This window comes from Fimicolochytrium jonesii, assembly GCF_025526975.1.
Source record: "Fimicolochytrium jonesii strain JEL569 chromosome Unknown EV422scaffold_8, whole genome shotgun sequence".
NCBI lineage: Eukaryota > Fungi > Chytridiomycota > Chytridiomycetes > Spizellomycetales > Powellomycetaceae > Fimicolochytrium > Fimicolochytrium jonesii.
The window spans coordinates 477,560-496,569 of record NW_026515675.1 but is presented as its reverse complement, the minus strand read 5'-3'; the positions used below and the strand labels follow the sequence as shown (position 1 = coordinate 496,569).

The 19,010-nt window shown below is 52.6% G+C and overlaps 6 protein-coding genes across 6 annotated transcripts; 4 read left to right on the top strand and 2 right to left on the bottom strand.

Moving 5' to 3' along the window:
* Window positions 1-1,514: 1,514 nt before the first annotated feature.
* On the top strand, window positions 1,515-2,930 carry EV422DRAFT_550431 (kinase-like domain-containing protein; the record flags this gene model as incomplete). The annotated part of the gene is made up of 5 exons (XM_053071769.1): window positions 1,515-1,737; window positions 1,803-2,116; window positions 2,182-2,368; window positions 2,431-2,555; window positions 2,619-2,930. The coding sequence occupies 5 exons, from the start codon at window positions 1,515-1,517 to the stop codon at window positions 2,928-2,930; spliced, it is 1,161 nt and encodes a 386-aa protein (XP_052926505.1).
* Window positions 2,931-3,125: 195 nt separating this feature from the next.
* EV422DRAFT_525645 (Pre-mRNA cleavage complex II protein Clp1-domain-containing protein) lies at window positions 3,126-6,008 on the bottom strand. Its single transcript, XM_053070070.1, has 7 exons — window positions 5,053-6,008; window positions 4,778-4,986; window positions 4,611-4,708; window positions 4,354-4,539; window positions 4,085-4,289; window positions 3,423-4,002; window positions 3,126-3,349 (listed from the first exon to the last, which is right to left on the bottom strand). The coding sequence occupies exons 1-7, from the start codon at window positions 5,833-5,835 to the stop codon at window positions 3,239-3,241; spliced, it is 2,172 nt and encodes a 723-aa protein (XP_052926504.1). The 5' UTR covers window positions 5,836-6,008; the 3' UTR covers window positions 3,126-3,238.
* A 182-nt stretch (window positions 6,009-6,190) lies between these two features.
* On the top strand, window positions 6,191-8,215 carry EV422DRAFT_416838 (phosphatidylserine decarboxylase-domain-containing protein). Its single transcript, XM_053067072.1, has 5 exons — window positions 6,191-6,484; window positions 6,555-6,733; window positions 6,809-7,045; window positions 7,112-7,732; window positions 7,819-8,215. The coding sequence occupies exons 1-5, from the start codon at window positions 6,241-6,243 to the stop codon at window positions 8,047-8,049; spliced, it is 1,512 nt and encodes a 503-aa protein (XP_052926503.1). The 5' UTR covers window positions 6,191-6,240; the 3' UTR covers window positions 8,050-8,215.
* A 1,302-nt stretch (window positions 8,216-9,517) lies between these two features.
* EV422DRAFT_495199 (uncharacterized protein) lies at window positions 9,518-10,855 on the bottom strand (the record flags this gene model as incomplete). Its single annotated transcript, XM_053067801.1, has 3 exons — window positions 9,518-10,049; window positions 10,137-10,381; window positions 10,697-10,855. Coding segments are annotated over 3 exons (936 nt in total), but the record flags the coding sequence as incomplete, so codon positions are not given.
* Window positions 10,856-12,669: 1,814 nt separating this feature from the next.
* On the top strand, window positions 12,670-14,710 carry EV422DRAFT_566530 (uncharacterized protein; the record flags this gene model as incomplete). The annotated part of the gene is made up of 6 exons (XM_053072450.1): window positions 12,670-12,795; window positions 12,871-13,142; window positions 13,216-13,370; window positions 13,459-13,909; window positions 13,970-14,226; window positions 14,289-14,710. The coding sequence occupies 6 exons, from the start codon at window positions 12,670-12,672 to the stop codon at window positions 14,708-14,710; spliced, it is 1,683 nt and encodes a 560-aa protein (XP_052926501.1).
* Window positions 14,711-16,180: 1,470 nt separating this feature from the next.
* On the top strand, window positions 16,181-19,010 carry EV422DRAFT_416820 (uncharacterized protein). Its single transcript, XM_053067071.1, has 2 exons — window positions 16,181-16,245; window positions 16,359-19,010. The coding sequence occupies exon 2, from the start codon at window positions 16,497-16,499 to the stop codon at window positions 18,702-18,704; it is 2,208 nt and encodes a 735-aa protein (XP_052926500.1). The 5' UTR covers window positions 16,181-16,245; window positions 16,359-16,496; the 3' UTR covers window positions 18,705-19,010.

The window sequence follows — 19,010 nt, the reverse complement described above, 5'->3', positions numbered from 1 at the left end:
GCTTCTCCACCATAGAAGGAGGCTTCAATTCTCAGCTCAATTGTTCAAGATTCAAGAACGCTTCCATGGTGGTTCATCAGTTACACTTGATGTCGTTTCGACGGTTCTTACGTAGAATTATGTAGGATTCTAAGTCAAAAAAGTTTCGAACTTATCTCAAACCCAATTAGTAAAAGCGCCCGTAAATTGTCCGCCTGAGAGGCCAGGATTTTTCGGACAAAGTACAGTACGTACCGTATACTAGCCACTAGCCTCTGGCAACGGACCTAGGAATATTATATGTGGGGCTTAATTAGAAGCCTCGAGTTGGAGTTCGGTTTGAAATTTGATGACTGTAGGAAATGCTTGTTACCTTTTCGTTACGGATAGCTTATCTACACGGTCTCATTGCCAAGCCCCAACCGCCAATAGGAGACGGTCGAAGGAAGGTCGAGTACCGCTGGTCCTATCGCTTCGAAAGTTTTCCCGGGCGCCAGACCCGCGGTAACCTCAATGGTTGACAAGCCGTCAGAATTCCTCGTGGGCCTCTTCATCTTCAGAGGGTTGGTCCTTGCAACAGGTTTGCACGCAGCTCGGCCAGCTTTTCCCGGTCAGCAGTGTTATCACTGTTATGTGGATTGCATGTGTTGTGGCTGTCACGACGGATATGAGCCGCCAGGAGGCCGCTCCTGCCGATTGTAACTGTATTGTACACGTAAGACGTATGGCTGCGTGCCTGTGCTCCATCTTTAAAGATATGTAATGGCTTGGACGTCCACGAATCCTCTGTATACGTAGGTGTATATTTCGACAACGCTGAGAGAGAACTCCAACTCACGAAGACGACTACTGTATATTGGCTTGCAGCTCTGCACACAAGCTCCAGTCACTCAAAGGGGTCTTACAGACTTGAAGCCGTCCCTGAAATATAGTTGCAAAGATAGGAAGCCACAGGAGTTGAAATCCTTCAAACTTTCCCACGACAGCCAAACTCCCTTACCCACTAAGTTCACATCAACCGCCAACCATGGTGACGGGAAACGAACCGTGGGACGTCGCAGAGAACGCTCACGCCGCCAAAGGCTGCCTGTGCATCAAAGTCGTCGAAGCACGAAACCTCCTCGTCCGCGACTCCTCCTCGCGTCCGTACTGCGTCGTCGAATTCGAAAAGAACGAGTTTGTCACACGGGAGGCGCACTGGGAATGGCGTAGCAAGGACCAACTGCAGGGTGGGAGGATTGGCGGGAACATGGACGGGAGCTTCATGGCCGGCAACAACGGGCAATTCTGTAACGACCGGAGCGCTTATTCCGTGTGGAAACATGAAGCCACGTTGTGAGTATCGGCTTGCACAGCCCCTTTATTGGGAGACGGCCCTCGAACGCTGCTGCGTCCTGGACCAGGACAGTTTCAGTATGACAACCGGCTGATTTTCCCTTCCCACTAGTGATGTTGCCCGACCAGACGGAGAGGTCACCATAACCATATGGGACCGTGCAGGGGCGGATCCACGCCACGGCGAAGGTTTCTTGGGCATGATGAAGATCCGACCGTCGCGAATCAACGGGAAGCTGCATGACAACTGGTTCAGGCTTCAACCACGGCAATGGAAGGAGAGGGTAAAGGGCGAGATCCGGATCCAGATGTTGTACCGGTCGGTGCAGGCGAGGACTTTGACCGCGGCAGATTTTGAGCTGCTGAAGGTGGTTGGAAAGGGCAGCTTTGGGAAAGTCCTGCAGGTCAAGAAGAAGGATACAGGTGTGTTGCATTTGCATGTTACGCAGTGTCGCGACGGCCAACCGGACTAAGCGTTTTTTGCCAAGGTCGTATCTACGCCATGAAGGTGCTGGTGAAGAAGGATATCGTAGAGCGTCAAGAGATCGCGCACACACTATCCGAGAGGAACGTCCTCATCCAGGCGACATCCCCATTCCTGGTCGGCCTCAAGTTCTCCTTCCAGACACCTGAAAAACTCTACCTCGTCCTGGATTACATGAACGGAGGAGAGCTCTTCTACCACCTGCAGAAGGAAACTGCTTTCAGTGAAGAGCGAGCAAAGTTCTATACATGTGAACTTGTCCTCGCGCTGGAGCATCTGCATAAGTATAACATTGTCTACAGGGATCTGAAGCCCGAGGTGAGTTCACGTCTGGCAAGGCTGCTCAGATATTGCGAAGCCGAAGCTAACATCATGTTACATAGAACATTTTGCTGGACAGTACCGGACACATCGCTCTCACAGACTTTGGCCTATGCAAAGAGAATGTTTCGTTCAACGATACGACCAACACATTCTGCGGCACAGCCGAGTATCTGGCGCCCGAGGTTTTGACGGGGCAAGGTTATGGCAAAGCCGTCGATTGGTGGTCTTTGGGGATCCTGTTCTTTGGTGAGCTGGAAATTGATGAAATAAGGTTGAACGACCATGTTACTGAGTCCTTCTTCTTCCAGAAATGACTACCGGCTTGCCGCCGTTCTACTCCGAGAACATCAACTTGATGTATAAGCAGATTCTCCACAACCAGCTGTTATTCCCTCCAGGGTTCTCCATGCCAGCGCAACAGCTTGTGCGAGGGGTAGGTCCTTCCACCAGCCTTCGAGAATGATATCACAGTCTGACGAACCTCTCCACGATATAGCTCCTGCACCGCGACCCGCGCTCCCGCCTAGGCGGCGGCCCAGCCGACGCCGCCGAGATCCGCCAACAACCCTTCTTTCACGACGTCGAATGGGACAAACTCCTCAAAAAGCAAGTCACGCCTCCCTTCAAACCTCAGGTCGAATCCGAAACAGATACCTCCAACTTTGACCCGGCCTTCACCGACGCCTTGCCTGTCGACTCTTTACCGCGCTCATCGGCACCGCTGAGTCAGACGATCCAGGAGGAGTTTAGGGGTTTTACGTATGTGGAGGAGAGTGCATTGAGTGCGGCTGGTACCAGTCTTGCGTAAATTTTGTACGTACGTACGGCGTATGTGCAACATCCCCGTCCGTCACGCATTGATCGTTCGTTTTGGACACCAGATTTAGTCGAGGCGTAGTCTTTTTGTAACATAGTTGCACCTTTTACGTTTTTTTAGACTGTACATAGAGTTTCTTTTTTCTCGAATGAATACGCAGGTTTTCGCATGGGTTCTGTTCAATGCGCTCGAGGCTCGTGAAGAGGTTGTGGTTTTCTTAAATTATGCTGGGTAAGGTCTATCCGAGGTGTCTACAAAGGACATCTAAATCGAAGGAAGTTGCGGACTATTGAGGGCGTCTACAGCTGTCTGGGCCGCTTGCGGAGAAGGTTGTGTCGCGTACGCCATGCTAGTGATCCGAAACCTTCGGAAGATAGGCGACTGGTGTAGGGTAAGTGCGCACGGGAATTCTGCGAGCGAATCCAAAAAAGACTCGGTTCAGCAAAATCGATCGTACAGCCATCTCCTGTAGAGCGCCCTTACCTCATAACCGCTGCCAAAAAGCCCCACAGGCGTCTCATACCCCGGCCCTCTAACCAGCGTATTCACCATCGACAGATGTTCCGCCGGGATGGGGCCCGTCAAGACATGAAAGACCTGTCTCACGGGGTCAATTCCCCGTATCAGGCCCAACCCGACGCAATAGTGCCTGTGCGGGGCGATTGAAACGCCTGGTGGGATGATCCGCAGTGACGATGCTGCGCTGGTGGTTGTCTCTGTCTCGGTGTCATCGGCGTTGCCTTCCTCCTCCTCGGAATCCACCACGGGTGCGGCAGCGTACTCCGTGCGATCGATCACCAGCCCGACGATGCACCCATTCAGCGCATGTAGAGTCTGACTAAACGGCACTTCAGCATTAGGGAACATGATCCGGACGGTTTGGAAAGGTACTTCATATGGTAATTGTGCTGTGAGGGATTCGTCAAAGTTCCATGTCGGGTTTGTTGGGGCGGATGGTGTGGAGTGGGAGTTGGAGAGCGAGGGGCCGAATGCGGATTGATGGAAGTAGGAGAGTAGGGAGAGGTGGCGGAGCTCGCTGGCACCAAAGCGGACGGTGTTTTGCCTGTGTGGATCGGTAGAGAACGGATTCTTTAGCCGTGGCCCGCATACAGGCGATTGTACACGGTGATTTGCACGCAACGCACCGTGGCAAACTGAGATCCGCTGACGTGGGTATATGCAAGACCTGCCCGGTATACCCTCCACCACACATATCGTTCACAATCGCTTTCAAATCCACATTGATGTTCTTTGCGGAACTATACGACGTGGTCTCATGGACGCCTAACTGATATATCCGTGATGGCCGTGCGTCGAGTAAGAAATGGACGAGGAGGTCAAGTCCCATTCCTGGTTTCCTCAATTGTCAGATGATGTGAAGTTTGTGCGAAGGGGAATATCTGACCTCACGTACCTTTGACCCAGCCATGCGTATTGATCACCAGTGGAACGGGAATGTCGTCCTGAGCCAGCAGCTCCTTATCGTACACGTTTACCAATTCTCGTAAGCATGCTAGATAGTGATCCGTGTCCTCTTTTGGTGAACTGCTTCCGATGAAGTAACATTGGTATGGATCTCGTAGGAGGGTGAACGGTGGACCTGGATGGAGCGCATTACATAGGTATTAGGTGTGCTACAGAGGCCGCGAAAGGTGGTGGAATAGCACAAACCCAGTAATGGCCTAGTGATAACATGCAGGGAGACGATGCCGGCCGGTGTGAACTCTGATTGACCCAAGTCGCAATCCAGGTATGCGACACGCTCGTATCTGTCACAGGTGGCAATACAACTTCAGTAAGCGTCATTCGATCCAAAGGAAATCTTTGCAAGGACGTACCGGTTTAGCAGCTTGTTCACTAGGTACCGGGCGAACGTTGACTTCCCCATATTTTTGGATCCGACGACGCAATGGACCGAACGGTCCGGGGTGCCGTCGCTCTCGCTTAAGCTGCCCTCAGTAACATCTTCCCATGGTTTGGGTATTATCAATGGCTTCAGTTCAGGTGTGGAATTCCATAGCGGGTAGACACCGGGGATATCGAGAAGCTGCTTGGAGATGTGTCAGATGTTGCAGCATTTACATCACCCTCGGTTCCCTCAGGTCGGACGTACCCCGGTATGTTGATCTTTGCTTCTGAACAGATGCGCGAATCCCGGCACACGTCGTCCGATGTTTACAACGCTTCGATCAGACATGGCCCGAATCAGCAAAAGGGTCTCATCCAGCAGCTGATGCGGGCCTTCAGCTACCTTCACTAGCAGTTTCTGAACAGAAGCCAGCGAGATTTGATCTACATTCGCTTCCGACATAGATATCGATGGAGGCATGCTCCTCTGGTTCGCTGGTTGCTGGGTGGCTCTGAACACGGGCAAAGCGTGCGTTGTGGGGCTGTAGCATTGGACAAAGTCCAACCCGGGATATGGTGCTTTCGCAGCGTGAGGTTGTGCTGCGATGTACGACCATACTGGATCACTGTGGAACGTATGTCCATACACCTGCACCGTCCCCTTCAGCACGGCAAAGTCGAAGACGCCGTTGAAGCATACTGACTCGTCGGCCTTCAACCTGACGATGCACAGGTCTACCCCGTTCGATACAAAGGTTTCCGGTCGCTGCTCCACCGTAGACATTGGCACATCTCTAGCCTGTCCATCTGCCGTTCCCCTCGCCACCCGTTTGCGCTTTGGCGAGACCGCTTCCGTCCGGTCAATTCGTGACGGTGCCTCGTATTGCTCGGTGTTCTGCTCCCCGGCTGTTTCAGACCCTGCAGCAGCCAGCACTGCTTCTGATAACCTGGGATTTCCGAGGCCCGTCGGAGTGGAGCCAGCCGGCCGTCGCACTCGTTTCAATGACCGTAAGGCAGCGAACTGGTTGTTGGCGTACCCCGACGACATTTTGACCGTGTGTCTTTGGGAAGGGCTGTTTTCGTTCCTTTCGTTTGGAGACTTCGAGTGAAGTTACCGCCGATGACTCCCACTGATTCCAACCCAGCCGCTGAGTCTCGGGTCACTGCATAAATATGGGTGATTCAAACGGTGAGCGAAAGAAGGCGATCAGGAGTGGGTTGGGCAAATGTAGAATGGAAAACTTCCAACGAGAGCAGAGCGACAGTGAAGGGAACACGTCCCAAATCTTCGGATTCCGGTAAGAAAAGAACCGCCGGTACCCCGCTTGCTAGATTCCGAACAACCGGTAGCGTCTGTCTTTCATGACGTCTCTCTTCTTGTGGGCCAATTTGCACGTTTCCGTCCTCAACGGACCATCCGTCTTTACGCCAGTGGAGCACACAAACCGGCAACATGAGGCCTTCTGGGGCTCGCCTCACCACTGGCCTGCAACAACGACGGCCTGGGCTCGAACGGACGCTGGTCCTTTGCCATCGGCGCATGTTCTCTTCTTCCCCGGCTCGCCATGTCACCTCTGTGAGCAGGACCGTCGAACTTCCTCGCGTACAATGGGGATGCCAACCCAGGCGCCTTTTCCGCGACGATAGGGGGCCACGGGAGGAAGAACCTTCAAAAGGATGGTGGAACGAACAGAAACGTGAGTACTCTGTGAGTTATATTATCTTGCTTGGGAGCACGAGCCTTATCACTGTACATTCGAACCACAGAATCCTTCGGGAAAACGAAGCAGGTCCTGCGGAACACACCGATTGTATGGAAACCAATCCCTATTGGGCTTGGGATTGCCTGCTTGGCCGCCATACAGTACCTACATATGCGACGGCGTGAAGACCAAAGCGCTGCAGATCCCGACCATCCAGTCGTGACCTTGGAAGGTCCATGGCAGGTACGTCAATGCCGGCGATGTCACGGCGGAACTGTATATTTTCGGGCATCACTCATCAATATACTCCTAGCACAGGTTCACGTCTATGCTGCTCTGCCATTACGGGCGGTGTCTCGCCTATGGGGCTGGGCCAACAACTTGACCGTCCCAGTTTGGCTTCGCGGTCCCTTCTACCGGGCGTATGCAAGCTACTTTGGATGCAACCTGGACGAGATGGAGGACCCCAACCTCGAGCACTATGCGAACTTGTCGCAGTTCTTCTACAGGCCTCTCAAGCCTGGGGCTCGCCCAATCGACAATGACGCTCTCTTGGTTAGTGTAGCCTCTACTACTAATCAGAAACGGGGCAATGTATCCTAACCTCTGATTTCCCATCAGGTCAGCCCAGCGGATGGCAAAGTGCTGCATTTCGGGTTGATCACACAGCAGCGCACGGTCGAGCAGATCAAGGGAGTCACTTACTCCCTGGACGCTTTACTGGGCCGTCAAAAGCAACTAGAGGAGGCCAAAGCTGTCGTTCCCATAAATGAGGAAGAACGAGCCAAGACATTGAAATTGGCGGAGAAGTCCCATTCGCAAGAAATCGTCGCACACGATAAGTTTGGAAACATCAACGACATCGATTACTCGCTTGACAAAATGCTTGGGCACAGTCAACAATCCGTCACAGACGAAGACAACTCTGTTGTGCCCGCCAAACCCACCACCAACGCCATCACACAGTCCACACGACCAGGAAACGCGCTGTTTTTTGCCGTTATCTACCTCGCTCCAGGGGATTACCACCGGTTCCATTCCCCGACTGATTGGGTCGTTCGCGCACGGAGACATTTCTCGGGCGAGTTGTACTCTGTATCCCCGTTGGCTGTCACGGCTATCAAGAACTTGTTTGTGTTGAATGAGAGGGTGGTTCTGATGGGAGAGTGGGCGCATGGGTTCTTCTCGTACATTCCTGTCGGAGCGACAAACGTGGGCTCCATCAAGATTGACTTCGACCCTGTAAGTTTTTGTTGCGAAACGTTCTGCCTGCTGATTTGTCGAACGGAGACCTGTCGTCTTACCCTGATTTGCATATCCATCACCAGGACTTAAAGACAAACCTCCGCAAACGCCAAATCAAACACGCGCCCGGAAAGTACGACGAATTACAGTACGGCGGCAACGGCGTGCAACTCGCCAAAGGCCAGCAGATGGGCGGGTTTGAGCTAGGCAGCACCGTCGTGCTCGTCTTTGAGGCCCCGACCAACTTTGAGTTTACGTTGGAGGGCGGGCAGAAAGTCAAAGTGGGCGAACCCATGGGGAGGATTAGAGAATAGAGATCGGCCGATTCAAGTAGGTTTCTGTTTATAGAATGGGCATATGATTGTCATTTGGCTAGTGATTGTCATTTGCGATGCATGCATACTTCGCGTGCGCGATATATGTACGTAGATATGGTACCATGGATGGTGGAGTATGTACAGATAGTGACCATAAGTCTGCGCCTACCCGTCAGAGGTTGACCGGCCCTCGAGATGCGATTTGTGCGGCTTGTCCGACACTGTACAATGTATAGAAAGGCAGAGGGACGTGGGGATGGGGACAATTCAAAGGGAGGATGACTGCTGTGATCGCGCTACGAGCTGATAACCGTCTTGTTAAAGGGAGATGGGAGGGTCTCACCCCGAGCGGAAGCGGAGGCCCAGCGTCGGAAAGATCATACTATTAGAATGTTCGTCCAACAGCGTGTCTTCAGTCAGAATGGTTTGCATCGGTTTGCCCCGAGGTTCGACCTGCTGGCGTTGTGCGCTGTCAGGTGGCCAATCCCAACGCTGGCAGTGCAGCGTATGAACGAATGCACAGCCGCAAAGAGTGCGTCTCGACGCGCAGCGCTCCATCCTAAATTCATCATTTCTTCTCCTTCTCTTTATCCCGCTCCTTATCCTTCTCCTTCTTCCCAATCCCGAACCATCCCCAGCTCTCCTTCCCGCCAGCGGTATGCGCCGAAGGCGTCGCTGGCGTCGGCGTCGGCGTGCCTGTATCCTCGTCCTTGGGGTTTCCAAACGTGAATGATTTGAGCGCGAGGGTGAGGGATGGCGGTTGCGATGCTGCTGCTGGGATCCCGTTCACGATGTGGTTGTTGGCGGTCGTATCTGCAGCGAATGGGAGAGGTGGAGGCGGCGTAGTGTTAAGGACGCTGTTGTTGAGCGGAACGGTGGATGGCCGTTTGCCGAGTTTCATAATCCGGCTGAAGGATTCGGCGGCGGAGGAGTGAGACGATGTGGATGGTGGTGCGATGGTGGAAGTGGTGGGCGCTAGTACGGACAGACCGCTGGAAACTACGTTTGGTGGTGCGATGACGCTGGTCCCGTTGGTCGAGCCGGCCCCTGCGATGCTGGATTGCTGTGAGGAAGGCTGCTGCTGCTGTTGTTGCTGCTGTTGTAGGTGTAGCTGCTGCTGTTGATGGTAGGTGAGAAGCTGCTGCGAGAGATTCGAGTCGCTGTGATTCGGAGTGGAATTGTTCGTGACGGAGGCGATGCGGTCTTTATTCGGTTGTACAGCTGGTGAATGGAGGGTCCCAATGGGCAAGTCTCCGTTGGGCGATACAGCACCAGCCACTGCGTTTGCGGCTACCGACGCCATGTTCGACCCGGATGTGGCCGCGACATGGTCCTCCAAATACTGCATGGACTGAATGAGCTCATTGGCATCAAAGTCCTCGGCCATGTAGAAGAAGATGTAGCCGCTTCCAACCGAGTTGTTGTCCCCATAGTATTGATGAAGTTCGGATTCTTCTATCGGTGTGACATCATCATCATCAAATAGCAGCCACTGCCCAGAGCTCTTGACCAGCGTCACATAATGTCCATGGTGCGGCCCGCCGCCAATATGCACAATGACTGCAAACAGCTGATAGAGTCGTTCGGGGTTTTCCGCATCATCCGTGAAATGCGACAACCGAAGTTCCAGCGGAAACGGTACCCGGTATGACAGTTTGATGTACCTCTGCAGCTGCTCTTGGTATTTGAAGCGCTTGAGATGCACGGCTAGGATATTGGGCGTTTTCCGCAGGATCATTCGTTTCTCGGCTTCCTGCAGGCTGTTGCAGACATCACAGAAAAACTTGTTTTTGTGACATAGCGTTTCCGATTTCGAGAAATTGCGGAGACAGTAGCTGAGTGAGCAGTGGGGCTCAACATCTACCGACAAGTCCAAAAAGGTTTCGTCCCGAGAGGTGACCGTCTCACAAGTGAGACACTTTGTCTCGTTCGTCAGGATGCCCTCAAACAAGGCATGCACCCAGCTTTCGGGTACCTGCTGCCGCTTAGAGGTAGAGCTTCCACCGTCCGATTCTGTAAGTGACGGTGGTGGTAAAACCGCGTCGAAGGAGGCGGGAACGGTCCGGTTCGGTAGCGATTTAAACTTTTCCACCATCTCCCTCTTATGCCTCAGCAATATCTCCGCGATCGCGTTCAGCAGGTAGTTCAGCATTTCGTGCGCGTCCTGATGCATCGTGCCTCGGAAAAGCTCGTTCTCCCTTTTGAGGATGGTGATGAACTGCTGTGGTCCGATAATACCCGTCTTTTTTTTCTGCGTTGTGATCTTCAGGAAGAGCTCCTGTAGACCGGATAATAGAGTCTCCTTATCGGCCTCGGTCAAATCCATTCCCTCGAGAATAGCAGGCACCAACGGCGGTATTCCTGCCCCGCCGACGCTGTGTGTCAACTTTCCGCCTATCAGAGACATTCGTGTGGAAGCGCTCTCTTTTCGCTTCTTCTCCCCCTTTGGAGGCTTGTCCTTATCACTGTGAGAAACCGGCCCTCTATAATCCTTCTCCTTCTCCTTCAGCCGGAAGTGTTCCGCGGAAAAGTAACCATTTAGCGAGCTTGTCGAAGATGCGGTTTTGAGCGGCGTCGGAGTAGGAAAGGGTATATTCTCCGCCGCCGCAGTGAGTAGCGCGGCTGAGGTGGGATATGAATAGACTTGCACGCATTCCCGAAAGGGGCGACAGAAGTACAGCGCCTGCACGACCGAGTTGCAATAACATGTGTTTCCGTAATTCTCTAAACCAAAGTATCGGTCGTTCCCGCTATTTGGCCAGTCCGGACCGATACCGCCGGCTTTACCGGCGCCCGCGCTCATGCTCCCTATCCACTTGAGGAACGACATCCTTTACCGAACCGGGCTCGCTCTTTAGGAAAGCGTGCGTATAGGGGGCGTAGGTAATGTGGCGTTGACACCTTACCCTGACGAAACTCAGCAAAGTGTCGATCCAACCAAAACCTTGACTATATATATCCAACTCCGAAAAGGATTGCGGTGGCCTCCTTGAAGTTGACATGCGCGAGTTGGGCCTGTCGGTCCTTGGCGCCAAACCGTAGGTAAGCTGGTGCTTGGGAGGTCAAAGGAACGAGCCCGCGAACAGAACTAAAAGCCCCAGCAGCTCAGCGGAACCAGTAAGTCCCTAATTTTTCTTCTCTCTTCACCCTGTGCGATGTCAGTTCAATTGCGGAGGTGGATGGGTGATGTTATGCCTTTCGCCAAGTGATGGCGGATGTTTGATCGCTGTTATCTCACTGATCGGAACGTGTGTTTTATCTCGCGTCCCCCCAGGTGGTCCCTTCAGTCTGCAAAACTTCATTCAACCTTCTCATGGCTACGCGGTTTCGGGTACGGAATCGCTAATCAGTGCCAAAGGAACAGACCCAACATTGGATTTTTGTCAACGGAATACTCACTGGCAACTACAACAAGAAGACTTGGCTGAGAGGAGGGGAAACCCCGAATAGGACGCCAGAGAGCACCATCAGTTAATAAAAAAAATCGGGAAGGCGGGCCCTTCATAGAATCAGTACCTGTATAGGAGTCTAACTGAGTGCGTGATCTATGCTTGGAAGGAAGTTTCCTCATCCCTAGGAATTGAACATCGCAAACATCTGTCTATATACATGGCATGACAGGGTTCATACGTTAGTCGTTTGACGCTGATCCTTCAGCGATACTCGCACACCAGGCAGCACCAATCACCGGTTCCGCAGGAGGGAAATACGCGCTGTCGAACACCGTCAAAAAGGCGGAGTGATATGGAGACTCGGACCTTCTTTTGGACCTAACTGAACCCCAGGCTCACCCGCTACACGAACACCAGTGAGTGAGTGAGAAGATGTTAATATGGAACAAATGCACTTCGATTTCGGCCTTGATTTAGGTACGACGTTTTACCGGAGCCGCGTTCAAAGAAAGTGCTAAATCAACTCAGTGTCTCCTCACCTCCTCCGTCCACACTGAAGAAATCCAGGCGTTTCTTCTGCCGCTTAAATGAGAACCATGGGTCCAAGCGAATGATCACCTCCTGTCAATTTCAACAGACGCCTATCCAGATTAAGACAAAAACCGGCGAGCACACAACCCTTCTCACGTTTCTACGGCCGTTGCATCTGGCTAGTATATAATTACCTGTATAATCGTGCTAATACGCTCCCTTGACGGTGCAGAACATAACAACATGACCAACCCGAAACCTCATCCAAGCCACTTTTCTCGAAGCCGCTGTCCCGGAAAAGCATTTTGGCAAAATGTCGCAATAGATGCGTTATTTCTCTTCGGCTTGATTGCCGTTGCGGCAGTGGGAAGCTCGAAGGTATGGCGGTGCTCTAACTGCTCGACACTGTGGACAAAATTCACCACCGCGAAAATGAAAGTAATCTAATCCTCTGCACCTCCTCTGCACTTTGTAGATACTGGTCGTAAAGAATGGCTCAACCACGGCAACGTTGGTGGGCTTTGGCATTGGGGTGAGTAAGAAGAGAAAACATTCCCGGAGCCGGAGACGAGCTGGAGAATTGACGGCATCCCCCATCGCCCAGGCAGCTGTGCAAATGGCCATGTTCCCAATCACACGGTTAATAAAACTATCATGCCAACTTTGGTTTTCCTTTCGTCTCTCGTCGCATGGGATGCCAGCGCGGAAGGTTCTCGCATCCTGGGCGGCGCTCTACAATGGGTCATTTGGAGGACTGGAGGATAAGTTATCGGGAACGCATTGGATCGTGGCTCTTCTGTTCTTCGGGTTGATTGCAGAGGTGTGTGTCATTGTCGCTTTCTGTGCCGCTTTGTATCAATCCATTTACATATGGGGCCCCTCAACCCGTTCTCAGAGAATAATTATCAGCGCAATTGGCAATCTATACGAGATCACCCCAACCCGGACAGTCAAAATGCAGACGGAATGGCCCATGTTTCCGTACAACCTCTCCGACGGTCAATATGATCCAAACAATGTCAATGATATCTTGCAGTTGAATATAAACGGGGGGATGTGCTCTCAAATGCAGCAAGATGGGATAATACCCGACCCGCAAGTCAACGTGACTTGTGACGACAATGGATGTGTAGGAAAGGGGTTTGGAGCGATACATCCTCTGTCTAGGTGGGTCCTTTGAGTGACGACGCATCAACTTATGGTCGCACTCGTGAAGCTGATCATCACTTCCGGACAAAAGTGTGGCCTACGGCTTACACCCGCCGAAGTTTGACAATAGCAATCTCGTCGTAGGCGACCGGATCCAGGGAAGATCCTTAGCGGCTATTGCGACTGTGAAATGCAGCACGGAGGATGCGACTTTTGACGTTGAGCGCAGAGCCCCCCCAGCTTGGCGTAAGTTCCACCTTCTTGTTATCCGCTAATGAGCGCTTAAGCATGACTCTAAGCTTTTCTTCGATATGGTGCGAAAATCCTTCAATAGTGGTGTCGCTGGTGGGAGTGTCAATGAACACGACCGACGGGCGTGCGCTCATTGGAGGCGATAGCAACAACGGCATCACGTTCAATCTCGCAAATGTGTCCTATCCCGAATTGGGTCTTCTACCTGTGGCCACCCTGGATAGTGACAATCCCGTCACTGATTCCTCGGGGCGATTCCAGTTCGTAGTCTTTCACAAAGGGTTATCTCAAAACCCCAGAGGTTTCGTCGAGTTCGAAGACCCATCCGGTCACGGCACGATTGGGGTGACCTTATGTAGCGTCGCAATGGAGACAGGCGACGCGGATATCGAAGTCAAAATGATGTCGTTGCTGCCCATCGCGACGGTGGCGCTGACGGAAAGTACCCTGCTGAGTGTGAAACAGGAGATTCCGGTCGGATGGCCAAGCCGGAATCGGGGTGTTCTAGATGTGATGCGCTCGATATCGTATTGGTAAGTCCGCATGCGCTCTAGGTTCATATATGGCCCAAGTACTAAGATATCTTGTTGCAGGGCTTCATGCTACTTCTCATACTGCCCTTCAACGCCCCATACCGTCCCGAGTTTTGACCTCGGGTGCAGACTTTTGCCCGACTTGCCCGTTGAAGGACAGTTCGATTTTCAGAATATGCTCGGCCAAGCAGTCAGGTCCATTGTCAAGATGGAAATCATGGGAATTGTTGCCATAATGGCCGAGGCTTCGCGAAACATGAAGGTCCCCGACGTTACCCCTGCGATAGTTTTCACAGAAAGCGAGTATAGTCGCCTAGGTAGGATGAATCGTTACGAGACTTGCTGCGAACAATGCAACCAGGCTCACTTTCCCCCTCAGAGACGACGGACTCTTGCGTGCGCATTCTCCTTATCGGCGCTGGTACTTCCTTGAGCCTAATTGTGCTGCACATTACGACTTTTGTCTTATCGCGCAAGTCGCCCGCGATTCGGCGCGGTCTACATATGACGGAGAGCATATACAGTCTCCTCGCTGTCTTCGACAAGAATCTCGTTGGCATCGACAACAAACAGTTCAACTCTTCCTCTTTCGACATAGTTGATCCCATCAACGTGAGGCAAGGCATGCGGCGGCATACCCTCAAACTTGATGATGACAAGCTTATGCTTCATAAGCATGGTGGAAAGACGGACAAAAATCGACTGACTATATCAAAGAGTGTGCTTTATGAGGAAGTCGAGGCATCGTGTAATACTCAGGGGTCCGCGGAGGAAGGAACTATGCATGCTAAACCCTTATAGCCCTCGTCTCCCTCTCCATTGTTTCTGGAAACCGTTGAAATCTACCCCCCCTTGTCGGTGTCGTGTTTTCGCAACTTCTCGCTGTTGAAATGCTGTCAAACTTGCCGCGTTCCAGGTTGTCCTTCTATGCATGCATAGCTCCAAAATCGATACAAAGTCGCTGGCAGCAGAGAATGTATCCATCAAAAGGTCTGTTTTTACCTCAAGAACGCACATGTAACGACCTTGCGTAGGTAGGTCAGGAGACCCTCATCTCTTTGATCCCAACATTATGCTACGTATGTCCCCTTACCATATGCACATTTTTCCGTCAAAGCGACGTCTTGAAAACTGATGACTTCGAAGATGGCTGCTGGTAGGACATTATCCAGCCTATTTCTATGTGGGAACAAGCGTACCTAACGGCGGCTAACAATTCGCCAAGGATTGAAATGACTCCGACCCGGACATGCGGTGAATATGACGGGCCATCCCCCTGCTGGATGGCATTGATATATATCATAGATCTGCATCTGGGGTTCCGCCGCAGATGAATACGGATCCGCGAAATACCGTCAAACTTTGCTTCCTGGCTCTTGAACGCGTGCGTTCACCCGTCGCTCGCGAAGAGCAACCAAAATGTCGAATTGCTGGCAGGATAGCAGGGGGATATGTCAGACTCAGCCTTCCCATTGTTGCCAACTGGAGAAGTCAGGGGACTCTGATCTCTTTGATCCGAAGTCACAATCTCTATGTGATCGTGCAGGCATTTCTTATCCATCGCTCCAATTCCAGCTCCGACACGATCTGCAGTTCTGGACGCGAGTGTTGCACCTATCCTCGTGAGAACCGGGGATTCTATGTATAGCGGCCGGTTTGGCGTGCAGCGGTGGTGGCGTGGCGTGGATTCTGGAGAAAGTCGGTCACGCCGTAAAAAAGAAGATGTCATGTGCAAAAAGTTCCACGATCACGATTTTCCTCACCCGAATGTCGGGATCGCCCTTGCCTGTGTTTTGGGCGGTAACTTTCAGCGTGGCGCTATGGAGGAAAATTGCGGCCACTGGTACGACTCGAGACAAGTTTTTTCGGGACAATAACCACGGTTCTTGCAATTGTTGCGCTCTCGGTATCCGCCGCAGCCCCGCTTCCGCCACCGCAAAAAGATGGAGATGGATTTGCAGCGAAATGTCCCACGTTGGCCGCAGTATTAGCAGACCCAAGTGTCGCAGGTTGAATTTAGATGCAGGTGATATCATATCTAACAGATACTTCGCTCACATGGACTGACTTTATGCGCTCAGAACCCAAGTCCTTCCTTCTCCCTGCAGTTTCATGCGGGGTCCACTTGGGCCTGACTGCCTGTATCCGCTATTACCCTGCTCCTCCTTCCCAAAGCCCCAGTCCAGCCATTCTGAGCCGCCATTTCAGCTTCGGCGCTAGTCGTAACCATTCTGCACACTTCCTCTCTCTTGGCGCGCCCCTTTGTCCCTCCCCGAGTTGTTCACCGGCTGGCGGCGTATACGCAGGCACATCCTTTTCTTGTAGGCGTACACTTGGTAGGGAAAAAAAACGCTTACGCAAAGGCCTGCTGAGTTGGAGGCTGGTTCCGGGGTCCTCTCTCAAACCTGGCCCCTTTGTATTTACTTCGTTTTCCGTTCACCGGGAACAGCATTCCTTCGTTTTCTATATATTCTCGGGCGTATCTCAGTATCCCTCCACTGCCAACGACGAGGCCTGAAACAAGTGAGTGCTATCTCAGCACCCGCCAGCAGCGAAGCCGAAGCGCAACGTAGTTAGTGTCTTTGCAATGTCGCAAGGGCAGACGTATCACCTGAGCCAGCGCGCCATGGACGGGCAACAATACGGAGCTGGGCACACTTTCGGCGGTGGGGACGAAGATAACATGAACGCTCTATACGATCTGGTCAACGGAGGCAACGCCGGCGCTTTCGAGACTGCGCTTTCGACGTCGTTAGGAGGCAACTCCGGCTTCCATCAAACACCACCACGGCAGCAGCAACAACAACAGCCACAGACTCCGAACTCTGACCACTTCCAGCAAAACCTGCCGGAGGCGTTTCCCGTGCCCAGTTCCATCATCTCAAACTGGCTCGACAATGGCGAGGAGGGATTCGAGCCCATGGATGGCGGAGACGGTGGGAATGGTGGCATCGAACACTCTTGGTCTTCCGTACCTCACGAGTTCATGTCGTATCGGGAGCCACAGGAAATGATGGTTCAGTCACCGCACCTGATCATGCAAAACCCGCATTTGCTAGGTGAACACCAACAACAGCATTCGCCGTTGCAGCAACATATTTCGCACTATCCCTACGATGCCCAAGACTCCCCACTTCTTTCCCAGTCCCCTGGACTTACTTCGCCGTTCCCTATCGAGTCCCTGAACGTTGCAACAGCCCAGTTATCCGTGAATGATCATCAGCAGCAACATCAGTTTCAGCAGCAGCAGCAGCAACAATCACAGCAGTCCCCCACGGCACAGCTGCAACAATCGGCTACCATGCACATGCGCAACCGCTCGTACTCCGAAAGTGCGGGCTCAATGACTTACAGGCAACAGCAGCAGCAACAACAGCATCAGCTTCAGCAGCAACACAACTCACCTCAGGGTATGGCGTACCTAAGTATGGGGGGATCAGGGATGGCTCAGCGATCCATGTACGAACAGCCGTCGCCTCTCGTTTCCGCGATGGTGTTGCCTCCCACATACCCGGTGTCTCCGTACGACAACCAATATCAATCACAACTCAACGACCATTTCTCGTCGATGCATCAGCCCAATAGTGCATACGCCTTGATGATGCATAGTCCGCAAGGGTCCATGACTCCTGGATTGCCGCATGTTCAAATCGGCGCGGGCCCATCGGGCCCATCCCCCAATGCGATAACGAAGCGTCCGCGTGCCAACACTTTACCCTCCTCATTGAGCAGTCCGTCGTCTGCAACGTCTCCCGGATCAATCACGATGAAGACCAAGCGTCACGACCTGCATGCGCCTTACAAGAAATCATCACCTCATAGCTTGACGACGCGCCTCAGTAACCGAGAGCTGAGCATGTTCCGTCCAACAGCACCCTCGTCGAGATCTCCAGTCTCGACCCCAGTCAACGACGCACTTAAGACCCAAGTCAATCTTTTGAAAGCTCAATCCTCCTCCGGCAGCATGGCACCGCCTCCATCACCCTCGCCCGGCACTCCCGGGAGCGGTGGGAAACTCAGCGCCATCCCGTTGCTTCCTTTAGCGCCAATGCCGAAGAAGGAGCAGCCCGTCGGCCCTCCATTAAGCCAAGACGAACAATACGAGAAGCTGGACGCGGATCTTCTCCGAGCCGACTTTGACGACATCACAGTGTCAGAGCTCAAAGATATGCTTCGAGCTCGCGGACTACAATCGTCGGGAAAGAAGGCCGTCTTGGTGGAGCGCCTGAAGGACGAAATCAAGTTGGTGCATTTGCGCAAGGAAGGCAAGCTGAAACCGGAAGAGGACCCTCGACACCCTCTGTTCCATCAACTACGGCAAATGATGCAGCTGCGACAGTTGCAGCTCTTCCACCAGAGCATGATGAACTCGGAAGCCAACGCGGTCGCAGCGCAGGCGGGATCGCCGTACATGCAAACGCAGGCAGGATATGATCCGTCCCACGGCTCTCATCCGTCTCCGCTGTCCGCAGACAGCACCGATATGGAAGGTCAGCAAGGGAAATCGCATCCTGCCCAACTCTTCGGACTTGGACATCTGCTCCCGTCCAGCGGACGCGGTAACCGTCCTCGGTCAATATCGTTACCCCAGCAATACCACCCGCAACAGCTCTCGATGTACATACAACCTACCCACCAATCTTCGAGCATGTCGCACATGTTGCCCCCGCAGCAACCTCAGCAGCAACAAAAGATGGAGCACCTGCCTCCAATCATAACTTCCGCCCCAATGGCCGTCAACGCACAGCAACAACTACCTTTTGCGGCTCCGGCCGCGGAGAACAACCCCCAATGACGCGAACGTGGACATTTCATAGTTATTTATGCATCTGATAGACACTTCAAGAGCTGCTTCATCCTTGTATATTTCTGCCCCTACCCTCCTCTCCTTGATCACCTTTTAATGTTGGAGGGCCCCTTTGGTTCTTTGTTCTGTTCTGGTTACGAGCCACTGATGCCTGGCTCGTTTGTATATTAGATGGCTTGACTTCCCGGTCTTATTGTGCGATCGGAAAGCGGAAAGTAGATGGTTCTAAAAAGGAATAGTTGAATAAACCCGTTTCTAACACGTGACTCACAACTACTGTACTGTACAGTACCC

Coding starts and splice junctions, on each gene's coding strand:
- EV422DRAFT_525645 (XM_053070070.1), bottom strand. CDS start 5,835: ATGTCGTCGGGGTACGCCAACAACCAGTTCGCTGCCTTACGGTCATTG. Junction 4,540..4,610: donor TATCACTAGGCCATTACTGG/GTTTGTGCTATT, acceptor CGCTCCATCCAG/GTCCACCGTTCACCCTCCTA. Junction 3,350..3,422: donor TTTTTGGCAGCGGTTATGAG/GTAAGGGCGCTC, acceptor ATTCGCTCGCAG/AATTCCCGTGCGCACTTACC.
- EV422DRAFT_416838 (XM_053067072.1), top strand. CDS start 6,241: ATGAGGCCTTCTGGGGCTCGCCTCACCACTGGCCTGCAACAACGACGG. Junction 6,734..6,808: donor CCTTGGAAGGTCCATGGCAG/GTACGTCAATGC, acceptor CTCCTAGCACAG/GTTCACGTCTATGCTGCTCT. Junction 7,733..7,818: donor TCAAGATTGACTTCGACCCT/GTAAGTTTTTGT, acceptor ATCCATCACCAG/GACTTAAAGACAAACCTCCG.
- EV422DRAFT_416820 (XM_053067071.1), top strand. CDS start 16,497: ATGTCGCAAGGGCAGACGTATCACCTGAGCCAGCGCGCCATGGACGGG.